The following is a 16,106-nucleotide window of genomic DNA, read 5'->3' on the forward strand; positions in this document are numbered from 1 at the left end:
TCGACAGCAGTGACACCTGCATAGAGGGAAAATGTGCTTGGAACAGACCCTGTAGTTTGCCCCGGGCACAGACAAACCCTATCCAATCCATGCCGCTACCGTCTGTCACAAAGCGCTAAATTAGCGGGGATTGATTCGAGCATAACTGCCAGTAGTCAACCGCCCGATGTGATGGAGTGTGCCGTGCATGCAGGGCCGGCGCGTAAATTGACCAACGACCGACGAGGGACGGCCGTCGCAGCAGATCACCTCTTCACACCATCACATCAACTCCCCCAGGCCTCTCAATATACCGCTCCTCCCCTCTTTTCCTCCATCATGTCTCTTCCATTGCGCAAGGATTTGCAGCCTCCAGACCAGATTCGATATGTCTGCAGGTGCTACTTAATCGTCACCTTGTCTGCAGTCACAAAGCTTCATCCCGGCCTCAAATAATGCCCTATCTGCTACTCTTTGCGCTCCTTCCCCGCCTCATTACTGCTGGCTCAGTATCTAAGGAGCAGTTGAATCCTGTCCGTCGAAACAGCTATCCCATCACTCCAGCCGTGGACGAGTCGCTCCTGGCCATCCAGATCGGAGGCATCGTCGGTGCATACGTGATCTTCGTTGCTGTACTTCTTTCGCTGCTCCTCTTCGTGGGCCGCCGTCTGCGACGAGCTGTCCTCTCCTCCAACTACTCGCTCCACGTCGAGATGATGAAGCCCGTGAAGCCACCTCCCAGCATGGATCCCAGTCCTGTCACCCCGATCTCCGTCAACCTGCCCAGCCCGGGCCCTCGAAGCTTCAGCAGGTCCTGGAGCAGCCTCGGCAAGGGCTCTCGCTCCCACGCCTCAGGGACCACCACCAGCGTCGCCACGATCGACGAATCCGTCGTAGCAACTGACCGCCAGCGAGCCCAAGAGGACCTGGAGATGCTCTACGCCGCCGTGATGGAGCATGATGCACAGAAAGAAGCTGCCGCCGCAGCTCGGGGTGCCAACCAGGACTCCTCCGATGGAGACGAAGCTGTAGCAGAAGCAGCAGCAGAGAAAGAGATCCCCTCTCCAGACAGCATCCCCACGAATCCATTCACAGATCGCTCCTCTCACGTCTCCTCCAACAACTCCCCTCTGAGCCCGCGGTCCAGCGGCCGGCTTTCCCGCATATCCTCCCTTTCGCTGTTCAACCTCAAGTCGCAGAACCAGCAGCAATCATCAAGCAGCAACAGCAGCAAACTGCGTTCTCCACGACCCTTCCCTCTCCGCAAACTCTCGATCTCCTCTCCTGTCGCCTCCCCATCCTACCAGGCCGATCAACCCCCCTTAACCCCAAGACACTACAATCCTCCACCCCGACCCCCAGCACCTCCCCTCCCAGTAGCAACACCTGCAATGACTGCACAAAAGCAGCAACAACCATCCCTTCCCCAAATCAACACCCAACCTCCTCCCCTCCCAACTCCCCGTCTCGAGCCACCCCGCGCCAAAGAAAGATCCCCCCGCGGGCCCGTTCCTCCTCCCCTAACCCTAACCACTCCCACAGGGAGCAACACAACCCACCACGGACGCAGTCCATCATCATCGCTACCCTTCCGTGATGCTTACCCGCTACAGAGCGCGCCAGCCACGAAACTCACGGTGCTGGAGAGGCCGATGAAACAACTGAACGGGCCGAGGACGGGCATGCCGACGCCGTATAGTCCGTACATGCCATTTACGCCGGTGACGCCGTTGACACCCAGCTCGATGATTACGAAGAGGCAAAGACGAAGGGCGGAGAAGGAGAGCGGGTTGAAAGTGTTGAATGAGGATGATTTGGTCAGGGATGACGGGGATATGTGGGGGTATTAGCTTCTTCTATTCATTTTTCTCCGATTGGGTTCTTCCTGTGATTCTTTTCTCTTATGACTATAGGGTGAGTGGGGTATACGGTGATGATGTTCCGGGAATTATACTGCTTTCCTGGTTATGTGGTATGTGGTTATGCTTGGTTTATGAATATACGAGTATTTATTCGAGTTATGTTGAATGGTCATGTTATCATTAGTTGGACGGTCAACTTGCCAGCTTCTTCGGAGAAAGAAAGGTGGCCGGCTCGCCCGTGGATTAGTTGCATTAATCAGCCCGCACAACACCTCTCATTCCGTTGATGGTGCAGTAGTAGTATAAAGAACTGACTTCCATCCTCCTTTCAAACACTTGACTCACTGCCCTTACTCGAGCAAGTCTCAATCAACTCAACTTAGGCTTATATACTGGTTTATTGATTGTAGGCTTATACAGTACAGAAGAGAGAATCCTTCGATTTCTGCAGGAATCCACCACAGTAGTAAGATCAAGTAGAGGTAGATGATCCGCATCGCAACCATATCCATAACCATACAATAACCATAACCCTAATTAGATGCAAATGCCAAACACCATTGAAAAAAAAAAAGAGAAGAGTTGCTTCTAGAAAAGGTAGTACAAGTATTCGTCTATACAACTCCCGCTCTGCACTCCGTCTCAGCTTTCTTTTTTTTTACTACTTATAGAGCGTCTTATTCTTAACTAATTTTTCACTTCGTGTATGCAACACAGTTCCTGCCGACTGGTTAGTATTGACGATACATCAATCCTGATTCTGTTGAATTATCTAACCTTTGTCGTAACCACCCCTCTTCAACTAGTACTCCGAAAGATTCGAAAACTAAATAGCAGGACACTCCCACGTATCTCGCTTAATCTTCATCAAAGCCGACTGTTTATGCGGGAACGAAACCTCGCCTTCCTTGTAGAAGCCTGCTTCTTGGAGGTACGTAATCAACCTATTCAACCCATTAGCATTTGTATATGCATCTGGGATGCGCTGGCAGTAGTGGTGATGGGGACATACTTGAAATTATCCACCCTCGGCTCCAACATAACCGTCTGGGTTCGCGAATCCGCCAAAAAGCAATAATGCACCAGCGCACTCAGCCAGATCTGCACGCGGTGGGGACCACGGTACTCCTGCTCGCCAATTAACAGGTGAATGCCTCGATCGTAGTTGTCGGCTCCGCCGATTAGCGGCCCCAGCCGGTCTTCCTTCACCCAGTACAGCTCGAAGTAGCCAAATGGTTTGCCGTCCCAGCAGCCGATAACGGGGAAACTGTGCTTGCTGCTGAGGTTGGTGCGCAGGAACTTCTTCTGGTGTTCGATCGGGCCGGCTTCGCCCCAGGAGGCGTTGACGCGGGGGTCGTTCATCCATTTGTGCAGCAAGTCGAGGTCTGACGGCCCTGCGGTTAAGGGCTGGTCGAGACTGCTGGTGGAGTGGCTTGCGGAGTGGCTGGGTGTGGGGTTATTGGGGCGTGGGGCGGGGTTTTTGTGAGATGGGGGGATGTAGGGGATGCGGAATGAGAGATATTGTTGCACGCTGGGGATGTAACGGATGTAGAAGACGTCGCCTTGGTGCGGGGGTTTGGGGCGGATGGGGTGTCGGATGTTGTTGGTGAAAGTGTATTGGGTAGGAGGTGGAGGGAAGTATGTGGGCAGATGGCTGGTAGAGGCAAAGGGACCTTCGTTGGGAACGTAATGTGCGACCTCTTGGCCGGCTGTGTGAGCGAGGTTGAAGCTCTCGTGCGACGGTGAGGCCACGCGCTGGATAAAAGGAGAGCCGGACACCGACTGGGGGATGGCCTGCGGGCTCATGGTGAAGACGAACAGCCGGGGGTCAATCTGCCAGAAGCTACGACGGCTGACGAACATGTTGGCCCAGGATTGCGGGTCATAGGGCTCAGCGCCGACGGACGAGTCCTCGGAGGCAATGAGGCCCATGCGCTCGAGTTTCTGTAGCAGCGTGCGACCCTTGAAGAAGCCTTCGCGCTTGATGTTAACGCGCCAGTCGCCTCTGGGCTGGCCAGAAGGCGGGGTATTGGCGGAGGCGTCAGTCTGCAGACGACGGTCGGGCTGGGGTTCGTGGAAGTACCACCACAGCGTGACCCAGAGCATCATGGCGATCTGGCGAGTGGGGGAGCTGACCGGCTTGTAGTCACTGCTGGGTGGGTCGACAATGTAGGAAATGTAGAGGGAGTCATCGCGCAGGGTGGGGGTGGTGAAACGAGTTAGGCGGGCACGTTGCTCATCATCGCCAGTCCCGCGAGTTCGACCACGCTCTTCATCGTTGGTGTCTGTGGTGTCGGGGTCCGGACGGTCGGTGGCAAGCACAATACTCCAGCCAGGAGGCACGATGGACTGGCTGGAGTTGACATCGTTGGATTTGAAGGTGAAGCCACCGAAGACGGGGGAGACTGTGAAGCTCAGCCCGTTGGGCAGATGGCACACGTGATGGCGCATAGTTGCTGACTGGACCTGACTCTGAGCAGGAAAGGGGAGTGAAGAGAAAGCAGGAAGAGAAAGCAAGAGGCAGGGAAGAAGAAAGAGTAAATAGTCACTAGTAAATCGTAGTATCTACACAGTGGGGGGCAAAGAATGAGCTTGTGTGGGATGATGCGCAGTTGCCCCTCACTGGGTTTTTGACGATCGCGCGGCGCCTGCAGGAAACTCACTTTTGCTTTCACCGGCACTGCAGGAAATAGATCAGCCCAGTTCGGGTGCTGTCCGACTGGGTGGCCACATGTTCCTGGGGTGCCAATGGATCCCCGCGGCAGCACGAGAGATGCAAAAGTTGCAGTGAGCTGAGGCAGATGAAGCAGAAGCAGAACAAGAAATGAAGCTCAAAGAAAAGAAAAGAGAGACGATGGTTGATGTCATGTTCCGGGCGGTCAGCAAAATAGTCGAAATTGGGAGAGTTGATTGGCTGGGAGTTCATTCCTTACCCTATTTTCTCAGATTTACTTCTAATTTACCTGATATTTTTATGAGCATTCAAGAAAGAGGGTGAACAATAGAATAGAATAAAGATAGAATGAATGACTGAATTGAATATGGATATCATAGTCCAGCAATTACCTCCTTCCCGGTGCCCGCATCGTGAGTTTCAAGTAATTACTACATGAAAAGAAAGAAAAGCAATCAAAATTCCTCCAGTGTCGTGCCCACTCCCTTCTCCCGCGCCAGCCGCACCAGATCGCCGCCCGTCACCAGATCCATCAAGCCCATCCCCACGCTCTTGAAGATCACATTGCCGCGCTCCACCCAGTCCCGAAGACTCTTGCCATCCTCACTGTTGTCGCCCTCCCCGCGCGACGCATCCCGAACAATCAGCAGCTCTCCCAATTCCACCACCTGATGTGGCCGAATGCCCGCCTGCACAATCTCGCCGGCTTCCTTCAGCGCTGCATCCAAACTGTCCACCACCACCACGCCACTACGTCGCACATGCTTGTGGAAATGCCGATGCGAGCTGTGCACCGTCACCTCGTCGCGCAGCAACTCAGGTGGCAGCTCCGTCATATGCGGCCGGTATGATCCAATCGCGCTGATCAGACGGCCCTTTCGGCGTCCGTCGCGCGATGTGAGGATGTGTGCAGGGAAGAGCGGTTCCGTCGAGGGCGTGCAGCAGAAGATTGCATCTGCCTTGAGCAGCGCATCGTGCAGGATGCGGTCATACTCGACAAAGTCCGTGCTGACGGCGGAGAATTTCACATCGCCGCGCCAGCTGGCGTTTTCGGGGCTGTAGATATCACGCAGCAGCTGGGCCGCGCGGTCAAAGGATCGGTTGATGATATACACCCGTTTGATGCCCTCTCCGCGCAAGATCAACGCCAGCCGGATGTGCCAGTATGCCTGCTTGCCCGCTCCGAATACCACCACAGTCCGCACGCGCTTGCGTTTGTTGAGGGTCATAGTGGCGGTCAGGGCAGTGCGGAAGGGGGTGAGTTCGTGAGCGTTGATCAGTCCAAAGGGTAAGCTCGTCTCGTCGATCAGTGTCACCGTCCCTTGCGGGGAGGTATCGCGGGAGCCGGCGGCGGGCCAGGCCCCCATGGTGTTGGACAAACCGGTGTCGATGGGTTGTTGGTTCACGCAGCCGGGGGTCAGGGATTTGCTGCTGGAGGAGGGAGATGAGGAGGTATGGTCGTCGTCCTCTTGGGAGGACATGGATTGTTCACTGCCTTCGGAGGAGATGGAGGACATGGACTTGCGCTGGTTGACTCGGCTGGAGGAGGAAGTCCGAGAGGCTGCGGAGGACAAGTCTAAGGCAGGATCGACGGAGCAACCGGCCTGACCGTTATCTTGTAAGGAGATCATCTTCATGCCCAGGGTGTTACCCGTGCTGGCGGGCATGAACAGAGTGGTGCAGCCATTCTGATGGGTAATGGCCGTGCGCGTGGGTTGGTAGGCGGCCGCACAGCCCTTTTCTTGGCTACCGGTGGAGTAGTCCCTCAGAGCATTGGAAAGGTTCTGCTGGAGGTCGATGATCTGGTCGCGCGAGAGCGACAGGAGGAGAGAGCGGAGTTGTGTTTGAGAGAGGATGGTGAGTGGCATGATAAGCAGTTGATAAGAAAAGAGGAAGAGGGAGGGGAGAGTAGGAGAGTAGAGGAGGGAGGGACAAGATGGAGGATGGGGGAGAGGTGGAGAAGAACGAGCAGGGCAAGGGACAGTCCGGGAACAGCGGAGACGATGGGGGAGTTAATATATTAATTTAGTATCTGAGTACATGCGATAAAGACACGGACAGAGAGAGAAAGAAAGTCGCGAAGACGCAAGCGGGCGGGTTCACTTTTCTGGGCGGGCGGACCGGATGACGACAATCTCTCAGCCTCGGCGGGGCGCTGGACAATACCGATTGTCTTATTTTCCCTTTGAAAATGGAAGATAATACTGTAGAATAATTCAAGGTGATATCCCAAGTATACACACCCACAAGTAATTGATAGTCCGGTCCATCAATTCCTATCCCTGATGAAAGGGTAGAAGTGATCATCGGAAAGGAAGCCACTCGGGGAATTTGCTCGTGCGTCTATACCTTGTAGTACTTTTAGTCCAGTAGTAGTGATGATACACCCTCCACCATCCATTATCATCCCAAAACTCTCTCCTTTGTTGGATTGGTTTGTTAATTGCCCAGCATTGGCATCTCCAACTATCTGATACATACATAACTCCCCAAATACACACTTCGAGGCAATTCTGGCGAATTCGATACTATAAATACCATACGAACTGGTAATCCCCTCTTCCCTTCCCCTTGGCATCCATCCACCACCACTGGCAACTAGTCCTAATCCAGTAAGTATCTGGTGGGGGGGAAGGATGGGTGGGGTGGAGCCCAGACACTGAACTAGGAAATCCTCCTCCCCACCACCCAATCCATCCGCAACGGGAAGGGGAAATAATCAGCAGAAAAAAGAAAGAAAAATCAATTGTCATTTCCATAAATCCAAGACAAGATTCGATAGTTTCTGCCGTTGTGTTGCTTGTCTCTCAATAATTCATCCACTAGTTGGTGGTTCTACTTGTCATAATGGGTAATGGGGGTTGCTGTCATATCATTTCGTGATACCATTAATTGCTAATTGCTAACTACATACTGTAATGCGACAACGTTGGTTGGTTTGTGTCTGACGTATACCAGCATACTGAGGACTATGATCTCCGTGGCATGAAGTACGTACTTGCATACATAACTATAACTCCTACGGAGTACCAGTTACTAGACATCCGTGGTGATGGCTGAAACATCTTGCAACAGGCAGATGCATAAGCCAGTATAGAGTACAGATTGTCTGCCTATCTACTCTCCATCCATCCGATTACGCATCATCCATTCCAATTCCACGTAAGTCCATCCCCCCTCTCTCTACCCCAGATAAGCATTGTTGAAAGTATTCCCACATTCCTATCTTCTCCGCGCGTACCATGCACAAAAGTACATTCCTCATTCCTCGCTGTCAATCAACCATCCCCTCTCGCCACCCTTACTCCTCCACGGCTACTATCGGCCCTGCACTCTGCCATCTCATTGCTCGCACGGATACCATTTCCTTCTGTCCAGATGATCAAGCACAATACCTTAGTCAATACTCATGTATTAATCAGATGATAATAATAATAATACTATGCTATTATACCATAAGTAGGGCGCAAATCTACCGTGCTTGTACATACAGATCCAGGTAATAATATCATCATCAAAGGGGTCAGTTGGGCAATCTGGGACGGAAGTATGGGTAGAAAAAATAAAGATTCACCGACGCGGAAGCATCCAAAAAAATAAGTCAAGAATGAACAAAAAGCAAAATACACATGGAAGAAAAATCAATATCCAAAGAGACCAGTATCAACGCCGCTGTGCAATGCATATTCAATCACCATCATGGGATACGAGTGTAAGTACTATCCTCTTGTAGATCACGGGAAGAGAGAGGGGTAGAGGGTATTGGGTCAACCGCTTTTATCATCACACGGTAAGACAGAGAAAAGAAATTCATCAACTATCCCAAAATTTGGGATGATAGGGGGAAATGGAAAAGCAAAAATGCAATGCAGGTATTAGAAGACAATCGTCCGAAACTCATCAAGTCCAGCTCGATGAACCCTAATGCCGACGGCCTCCCATGTACGACCCTGCCGCGGATGCCAGGAACCGCGCTACAAACCCCGGGTGGGTTTGTCCGGGTCCATGTGCGTGACTCAGGGAGTGTCGGGCTTTCTTATTCGGCTGCGACAGCTCCTCCACTTTCGTGCCGCCCATCGAGACATAGCCGTTGCTCGCCGATGGGCTGCGACTGCCATCCACCACGTGCACCTCGTTCATACTGGCTATCGAGCTGGAGGTGCGCAGACTAGCGGGCGTGTCGCCCCGTGAGCTGGGTGCGATGCTGGAAGCACGCGAGCTCAGTGAGGGAAGCGTTTCAGCACGTGATAGGCCTGGGACATCCTGCAAAGCTGGCGGAGAAGAGACGGACCCATGGCTGCGGGTCGAGGGACGTCGACGGGGTGGGTACGGGCGGTACCGCTCCGACTCGGCCACGGACGCTGGAGAGGCGCAGTAGGAGCTGCCTGAGGAGACGGAAGAAAGGGAAGCTGACGATGCTGGGCTGGGGGGCAGACGTCTCCGTGTGGGAGACTCGCCAGGCAGACGGCGACCCTCGGCCTTCTGACGGTGAAGGCGAGCAGCAAACAGGTCGGCAGAGGCATGGAAGCGACGCCATTCACGGGGCTGACGCAGCTGAGCCTCGCGCTGTCGCTGCTCCTGGAGCTGGAGACGGCGACGGATGGGCATGAGGAACGGCTCCAGGTGGTGCAGGAGGTCGGCCTCGTCGACACGGATGTCCCAGTCCAGCAGGAAGAGCAGCTGACGCTCCATCAGGTTGACTTCGGGCAGCGAGAATCCAAAGCCCTCGTAGCCGCGGACGGAGGTGTACCGGGCCCAGTGCTTGTTCTTTGGACTGGAGTCGTTGAGGTTCTTGGCTGCCAGAATCAGGGAAGCCAGGAAGATGCGATGCACTGTGCAGCGCATGCCCTTGGCGACGGGGGGCAGGCGAGCCCGCAGCCGGGCCAGGTAGACCAGCGAGGTCATCAGCGTCGGCACCTGCACCTGCGATCGGAGCACTAGCGAGGTAATAAAGGTGGTGACAGATGGTAGAGGAGGCAGGTCTGCATCCAAGGGCGGCGTGCTGGGGGGAGTGGGCTGGCCATGCGCGTGATGTGCTGTCACATGCGGTTCGCAGCGGATGACCTGCATCGCTTGTTGAGCCAGATGAGAGATCATGTCTCGCGAGACGGGCTGCATGATGAACTCATGCAGCGCCGCCCGATCGAAATCCATGATGCCGGTGGTGGTGTTGGTGGTGGGGGATGCAAAGTTGGTGTAAGGAGAGTAGGGATGGACAGCCATGGTACTTTGCAGGATGCAGGGGAAGAAAAAGATGAGAGACGAGAGAGCGAGAGCCAGCAAACAAAAAAGAAAGCGAGCAAGACGCAGGATATAGAGAGGGCTTGAATGGACGAGTGAAGAATGTGAATCCTGCCAGCAGGAAAGGGTAAGGAATGTGTTGTCGTGTCAACCTCCGTGATGAATGGGCTTAAGATAGTAGTGAGACAGTCACTTGAGACAAGTGATAAGATCGGTTAATTGCCACTTGAGGGGAGGGAAGATCGTTCCAATATTAAATAGAGCAGAGACAAGACTTGTCAACGGGTTAATGATAATAAATAAAAATAGTATATAGTATAACAAGTAGAAGGGGTGGTGGTGGTGGTGGTGGTGGTGGTGGGGAAATAAAAATAACCACACGATGCTATGATGGCGGAGTAAGTGGTTGTTGATTATGATGTTTGTGTTGGTATAGTTAAATAACTTCCCTCGTGAAGAATGAATGACCGACCAGGAAAAAACAGCGACGAAACGACGGATCTTCCAAGCCTGATATAACACCAACAGCGAAGGCTGGACAGGAGCTGCAAGGACAGGAGGGCACCCGACGCGCATTGCATTACATGCATTCAAATCCATCCATTCAACCCCATCCAGGTTGGGACCTGACAAGCACCCTAGACAAGAACGAACTAACCACCAGTCCTGCAGGGGCCGATCGATGGATGATCGCTGGATGTAGGTTTGGCGCGCGCGACAGCCCGAGACCACCAGTAGCCAAGCATAACGGGATGATGGGATGATTGGATGACAGGATTGGAGGGGAAGAAGGGCACAAAAATGGAACTGGAATTATGTGTAAGTTGTCTGTGTCTGTGTGTCCTGGGGTGGGTTTGGGGGCGCGCGCCAAAAGAATGCCCGAGACACGAGATGCAGGAATGAATCAAGGAGCGTGGCGGGAAATAATGGGAAAAAAAGGCAAAAAAAAATAAGGTGAGAGGCCCAGCTGAGCGCGTCGCCAGCACGAAGTCTCCCATCACGATCCTGGAACGCGTGAGAGATACTTGGCCAGCCTGATGTTATTTCTAATTATACTCAAGGAGGATTTCTACAACATGTGTTAGTTATTTTTCCCCCCATTCCAGTCTGATTGATTGATTGATGCTACCCCTCTCTTTTCCTCCCTGTCAGCACTTTAGGGCTGCTGCACTTAAGCGCCCGGATGCAAGCGCCGCAATTGATGATCGTGCATAAGTTGGTAGGCTAGCTAAAATAGCTGGATGTGATTGTGTTTGCCCCTCATGCTGATGCTTCTATTCTTGTTACTTCACCTGGCTAGCTGCTACACTGGCTACGTCTGCCTGTCTTGCATTGGCTCTGCTTGACATCCCTCTCTTCTCCACCTCCGCGGTTAGGTCTCAACGTGGGTGACGATGGTTATATTTAGCAATCTTGATGGAATTCCTCCATGATTATCAACCCAACGGGGTTCCAGGCCTATGTACATATGATGATTCGACCGTCGCCTCGTCGCCCCGGCGCGTCATCAAACCATCGACTCCTGCTTGCCACCCCGAGTAAACCCCCCCTTCTTCAGGAAAACAACCCCCCCTCGTCCTATAACTATGTCCCTCCGGTATCCTGCCTAGGGAGCTGAAACACGGCGCCTACATTCTCATCCTCCGCTCCTAACAATCCCTTTTTGAAATCATCAGTATGTATCCTGCCACACTCGGTGTTTGTGATTTTATTTACTCGATGGAAACGGAGTACTCGGACACCTTCAGCTCGGCGTTGCTGCCGGTGAAGGGCTCGGTACCCGCCTCAAGGGTGGTCAGGTACAGGCTGTCAGAGACACCCTCGTTGTCCACCAGGTAGGTGAAGAAGTCGTTCAAGTCACCGGAGAAGTCCTCGGTGGTCGACTGGGCGACGAAGCTGTAGACGGTGGTGTCGCCGTTGGGGCCGGTGTACAGGTCCCAGGTCACGCCGTTGATCGTCGGGGTGGCAATGGTCGAGCCGGTCGACGAGATGGGGCCAGCACCGCCGAGAGCAGCAAGCCAGACCATGATCTCGTACTCATCGGAAGAGGCGTCGGCGGTCGAGCCCAGGAACATGTCGTAGGCCACGTCGGCCACGATATCGGAGCCAGAGTAACTATTCCCAAAAAGTCAGCATGCGTCCTGATGGTCGGTCAGAAGGTCTAGGCTGCAACATACGTCCACTTCCAGGTGGAGGGGATGCTGGAGATTGAGCTCAGCTGAGTACCAGTGAACTGCAGAGCAGCGTTGGCGTAGCTCTTGACGTCACTGCTGCCACCCTCCCAGGACCAGCTGGTGTGCCAGGCGATCTCAGAGCCGCTGGACGAGTCGACGCCAGTGCACTGGGAGCCGCTGGAGGCGTTGTCTTCACCCCAGAGGTCGTTGTACAGGATGAAGTCACCGGCGGTGGCGGTATCCCATTGGCCGCAGAAGTCGCTGCGGCGGCTGATAGAGGCGGCCGAAGCCAAAGAAAGAAGAGCGGAAAGAGCGAGAACCTTCATGATGATGGTGATTATTGGTCAAAGGAAAGACGATTGGTCGGGTAAAGTATTGATATTGGTGCAATGTGCGATCAACGTCCACTGACCCAGAGAATTATAGTGAATGAGCTGCTGAAGAGAAATCCATCTTCCTCCGACCGGGCTGCCTTCTTATAGCCATGGGTGTGCCGTCTAGGTCTTCTGGAACAGGATAAATTTAGGCATAGCCCTCATCAAGCAGAAACAGCCGGGGCGATTTAGCCTATGGACCTGCTGAGCTTGGTCCTCATGGCCGTTGAGACATGTGCACTCAGAGTCAACGAAGGTTCTTGGAAACTCCGTCGCCGAATGGATCCTGACCCCGAGTGGACCAGGAGGGAGAAGGCCGATAGGATGAGTGTGGTGCTTGTTCCTGGTTTCGAAACGGTCCCACGGAATGCCCCGTGCAGGATGGAGGTCAACCAAACTCACGGACACGGTGGAAATATCCAGAGGAAGCTTAGATCAGGGGAATCTCAGTGGATTCGTCATCTCGAGACGGTATAATGTCCCGGATGAGAGGGGGCAGCCACGGAGATGGTCCGTTTCGGATTAGATAACAGGATGCCGTTTAAATGAATGTCTAGGACGCCCGAGGGGGGCGTGGCTCGTCCGCAGGGTTCCAAAAGGTGGACAGCTTTATTAATCGATCGGACTAATCCCCAATCGGGCTCCGTCGAGACACATGGTGCTGTCAGAACAAGCTATTTTGTGGACGGATTAATTTGACGTTGGGTATTATCAAAGTAGAGTTAGTACTACGGAGTAACTAACAGACTAACTAGTTAGTGAGTTGACTCGGGGAAATGAATAATCACGGGATGATCAGAATGATAGTTTTGGCGTGTTTGACAGCCAGGCAAACACGGCCAAAAGCTGCTGTCTGCTGCTGACTCAGCCGGACCATCCTGGTAGCCTTCCCGGATCAGGCAACCCTGGAATTGAATATCCTCAATCCATCAATCAGAACAATAAAGAATAATCACCCCATCCTTTCCACACCCTCTCCTCTCTTTCTCCTTCCCACGCCCTCCCCCCCTTCCCCACCACCCATTAGCTCTCTGCAGCTTCTGTTTTTCCGGCCAATTGCTTTCCGGAACAGTTCGTCATCATGCGCTGCGCTAGCTTCGCCGTGGCCCTCCTGGCCCTTTTTACCGGTCTCTACAGCTACCTGAACGCGCGGCTGGAGCAGTTCTACATCTTCGATCCTTCCCACTTGCACGACCTGTCGCAGCGCGCCATTGCTGCTCACGGTAATGACACTCGCTCGGTCGTGAACTTCATCGTCTCCGAGCTGGGCGAGAAGGTCACCGACACGCACCTGAACCTGGACGAGGAATGGGTGTTCAACAACGCCGGTGGTGCGATGGGGGCAATGTATATTATTCATGCTAGTGCGTCCCCTCTTTTGCTCCATACCACATCTATATTTATCCATAGTGTCTGTGCTAAGCTTTTATTTTCCTATAGGTATCACGGAGTACTTGATCATTTTCGGTATGGCTTCCCCTGTCTTCCGGATATTTTTATGCCCTTGATTGCACGTGCTAATACTCTCTCCTCATGCATTAGGCACCGCTATTGGTACTGAGGGCCACACTGGCCGTCACACGGCCGATGACTACTTCAACATCCTTCAGGGCACCCAGCTCGCCTACGTTCCTGGATCCTACGAGCCCGAGGTTTACCCCCAGGGTAGCGTGCACCACCTCCGCCGCGGTGAGGTCAAGCAGTACAAGATGGATGAGTCCTGCTTTGCTCTGGAGTACGCCCGTGGCTGGATCCCCCCGATGCTCTTCTTCGGATACGCCGATACCTTCTCCAGCACTCTCGACTTCCCGACCCTGTGGGCGACGTCGAGAATCACTGGTCGCGAGATGATCTCCAACCTGCTCAAGGGCAAGATGTAAACGATAGATGGCAAGATGATGGGTATATGTATAATACTATTACTATTCTCACTACATTAGATAGACGACGATGTTGTCCGATAGAATACACTACCATTTAATAACGCTACCACAATTCATCCTTTCACCCCCTTACGTCTTTCTCTTCTCCGTTGTGCCTGTTTATTTTTCACCCTTCCCGGGGAACTAACCACACAAACACTGCAAACACACCCACACCCTGACTCATCCTATCCCTTATCGATAAGCCAACATCCAGGCCCGCGAAATCAGTTTATCAAAAATTGCTCCCCTCATCGCCTCCACCATCACCCACTATACCCTTACCCTCAACCCAGAACCACCCCCACAAACCACCACCATGCCCCCCTCCCCTTGCGCCCGCTGCCACGACCAACGGGCAGTAATCATCCGCCCTAAGAACCGGCAAAAGCTGTGCCGCACGTGCTTCCTACACGTCTTCGAAACCGAAGTCCACGAAACCATCACCTCGACCTCCCTCTTCTACCCTGGCGAACGAGTCGCCATCGGCGCCAGCGGCGGCAAAGACAGCACGGTCCTGGCCGCCGTCCTCAAGACCCTCAACGAACGCTACAACTACGGCCTCGACCTATGCCTCCTCTCCATCGATGAAGGCATCAAGGGTTACCGCGACGACAGTCTCGAGACCGTGAAACGCAACGCCCAACAATACAACATGCCACTCGTAATCGTCAGCTACGGCGACCTATACGGCTGGACCATGGACCAGGTCGTAGCGCAGGTCGGCAAAAAGGGAAACTGCACATACTGCGGGGTATTTCGGCGGCAGGCGCTGGATCGCGGGGCCGCAAAGCTGGGCATTAAGCATGTGGTGACAGGTCATAACGCGGATGATGTGGCGGAGACGGTGATGATGAACTTGCTGAGAGGAGATTTACCGCGCTTGTCGAGGGGTACAAGTATTGTGACGGGGTCCGCGGCTAGTGATATCAAAAGGAGTAAGCCGTTGAAGTATGCTTATGAGAAGGAGATTGTGCTGTATGCGCATCATCGCCAGTTGGATTATTTCTCCACTGAGTGTATTTACTCTCCGGAGGCGTTTCGGGGAAGTGCGCGGACGTTGATTAAGGATTTGGAGAAGATTAGGCCGTCTTCGATTTTGGATATTGTTAAGTCTGGGGAGGATATGGCGCTTTTGGTGCCCGCTGAGGTTAGGGGGAAGGGGGGTGAGGATGAGGAGGGTGGCGGTGGTGGTGGGTGTGGAAGTCAGAATGGGAGGACGAGGGGTGGGGAGATGGCGGAGATGGAGAGGAAGCTGAAGGAGGATGAGGCTGCCAAGGATAGGGAGATGGAGATAACTTCTGATAGCGTGCCTAAGAAGCAGCAGCAGTCAGAGCAGGTGCAGACGCCGGCACAGAAGAAGGTCAAGTCGCAGGTACTGGGGACGTGTGAGCGCTGCGGGTATATCTCCAGTCAGCGCGTGTGCAAGGCTTGTACTCTGCTGGAGGGATTGAATAAGAATCGGCCCAAGACGGCGATTGAGATGGAAGTTGGTTTGGAAGATGAGGAGGGCAGCTCGACGTTGCGCAGGCAGATGGAGAAGGTTGAGTTGGGGGGTGTTTGAAGATATATAGTTATGCCCGTTATACATATACCCATGATACAGAGTTATATTATTAGAAGCAAAGTTCAGCTTCAGCCACCAGACTGGTTACTAAAGTTCTTTACTATAAATGTAAATAAAAAGAACAACCTGAAAGAGGATTACCAGTACCAATCACTGAAACGCACTTCATCATCATCTCACTACTACTAACATAATACATCCGTCCCATGGGACTATAGCCTACCTACCAGTACATGCCAGCCATATCTATACACCAGCCCATTCAATCAGAGAAAACACGTTCATAGTAATAAATTCAATATGAACTCTACAA

General features: G+C 53.2%; 7 protein-coding genes across 7 annotated transcripts; 3 read left to right on the plus strand and 4 right to left on the minus strand.

Annotated features, from left to right (window-relative positions):
• The first annotated feature begins 265 nt into the window (after nt 1-265).
• Nucleotides 266-2,141, plus strand: BO87DRAFT_374305 (uncharacterized protein). The gene has a single exon (XM_025622757.1). The coding sequence runs from the start codon at nt 435-437 to the stop codon at nt 1,827-1,829; it is 1,395 nt and encodes a 464-aa protein (XP_025482104.1). The 5' UTR covers nt 266-434; the 3' UTR covers nt 1,830-2,141.
• Nucleotides 2,142-2,444: 303 nt separating this feature from the next.
• On the minus strand, nt 2,445-4,621 carry BO87DRAFT_374306 (GNAT family N-acetyltransferase). Its single transcript, XM_025622758.1, has 3 exons — nt 2,854-4,621; nt 2,619-2,785; nt 2,445-2,561 (listed from the first exon to the last, which is right to left on the minus strand). Exons 1-2 carry the CDS (start codon nt 4,290-4,292, stop codon nt 2,668-2,670), a joined length of 1,557 nt encoding a protein of 518 aa, XP_025482105.1. The 5' UTR covers nt 4,293-4,621; the 3' UTR covers nt 2,445-2,561; nt 2,619-2,667.
• Nucleotides 4,622-4,970: 349 nt separating this feature from the next.
• Nucleotides 4,971-6,383, minus strand: BO87DRAFT_423613 (putative proline utilization protein PrnX-like; the record flags this gene model as incomplete). The annotated part of the gene is made up of 1 exon (XM_025627176.1): nt 4,971-6,383. One exon carries the CDS (start codon nt 6,381-6,383, stop codon nt 4,971-4,973), a length of 1,413 nt encoding a protein of 470 aa, XP_025482106.1.
• A 1,844-nt stretch (nt 6,384-8,227) lies between these two features.
• BO87DRAFT_227047 (cyclin family protein) lies at nt 8,228-9,842 on the minus strand. Its single transcript, XM_025618729.1, has one exon. It carries the CDS (start codon nt 9,736-9,738, stop codon nt 8,437-8,439), a length of 1,302 nt encoding a protein of 433 aa, XP_025482107.1. The 5' UTR covers nt 9,739-9,842; the 3' UTR covers nt 8,228-8,436.
• Nucleotides 9,843-11,421: 1,579 nt separating this feature from the next.
• Nucleotides 11,422-12,377, minus strand: xgeA (putative endoglucanase). The gene is made up of 2 exons (XM_025618730.1): nt 11,934-12,377; nt 11,422-11,871 (listed from the first exon to the last, which is right to left on the minus strand). The coding sequence occupies exons 1-2, from the start codon at nt 12,254-12,256 to the stop codon at nt 11,469-11,471; spliced, it is 726 nt and encodes a 241-aa protein (XP_025482108.1). The 5' UTR covers nt 12,257-12,377; the 3' UTR covers nt 11,422-11,468.
• Nucleotides 12,378-13,230: 853 nt separating this feature from the next.
• On the plus strand, nt 13,231-14,291 carry erg2 (C-8 sterol isomerase ERG2). Its single transcript, XM_025622759.1, has 3 exons — nt 13,231-13,668; nt 13,745-13,771; nt 13,847-14,291. The coding sequence occupies exons 1-3, from the start codon at nt 13,386-13,388 to the stop codon at nt 14,182-14,184; spliced, it is 648 nt and encodes a 215-aa protein (XP_025482109.1). The 5' UTR covers nt 13,231-13,385; the 3' UTR covers nt 14,185-14,291.
• Nucleotides 14,292-14,479: 188 nt separating this feature from the next.
• On the plus strand, nt 14,480-15,859 carry BO87DRAFT_374313 (putative PP-loop ATPase superfamily protein). Its single transcript, XM_025622760.1, has one exon. It carries the CDS (start codon nt 14,546-14,548, stop codon nt 15,788-15,790), a length of 1,245 nt encoding a protein of 414 aa, XP_025482110.1. The 5' UTR covers nt 14,480-14,545; the 3' UTR covers nt 15,791-15,859.
• Nucleotides 15,860-16,106: the final 247 nt, after the last annotated feature.

This window comes from Aspergillus neoniger (assembly GCF_003184625.1).
Source record: "Aspergillus neoniger CBS 115656 unplaced genomic scaffold BO87scaffold_8, whole genome shotgun sequence".
NCBI lineage: Eukaryota > Fungi > Ascomycota > Eurotiomycetes > Eurotiales > Aspergillaceae > Aspergillus > Aspergillus neoniger.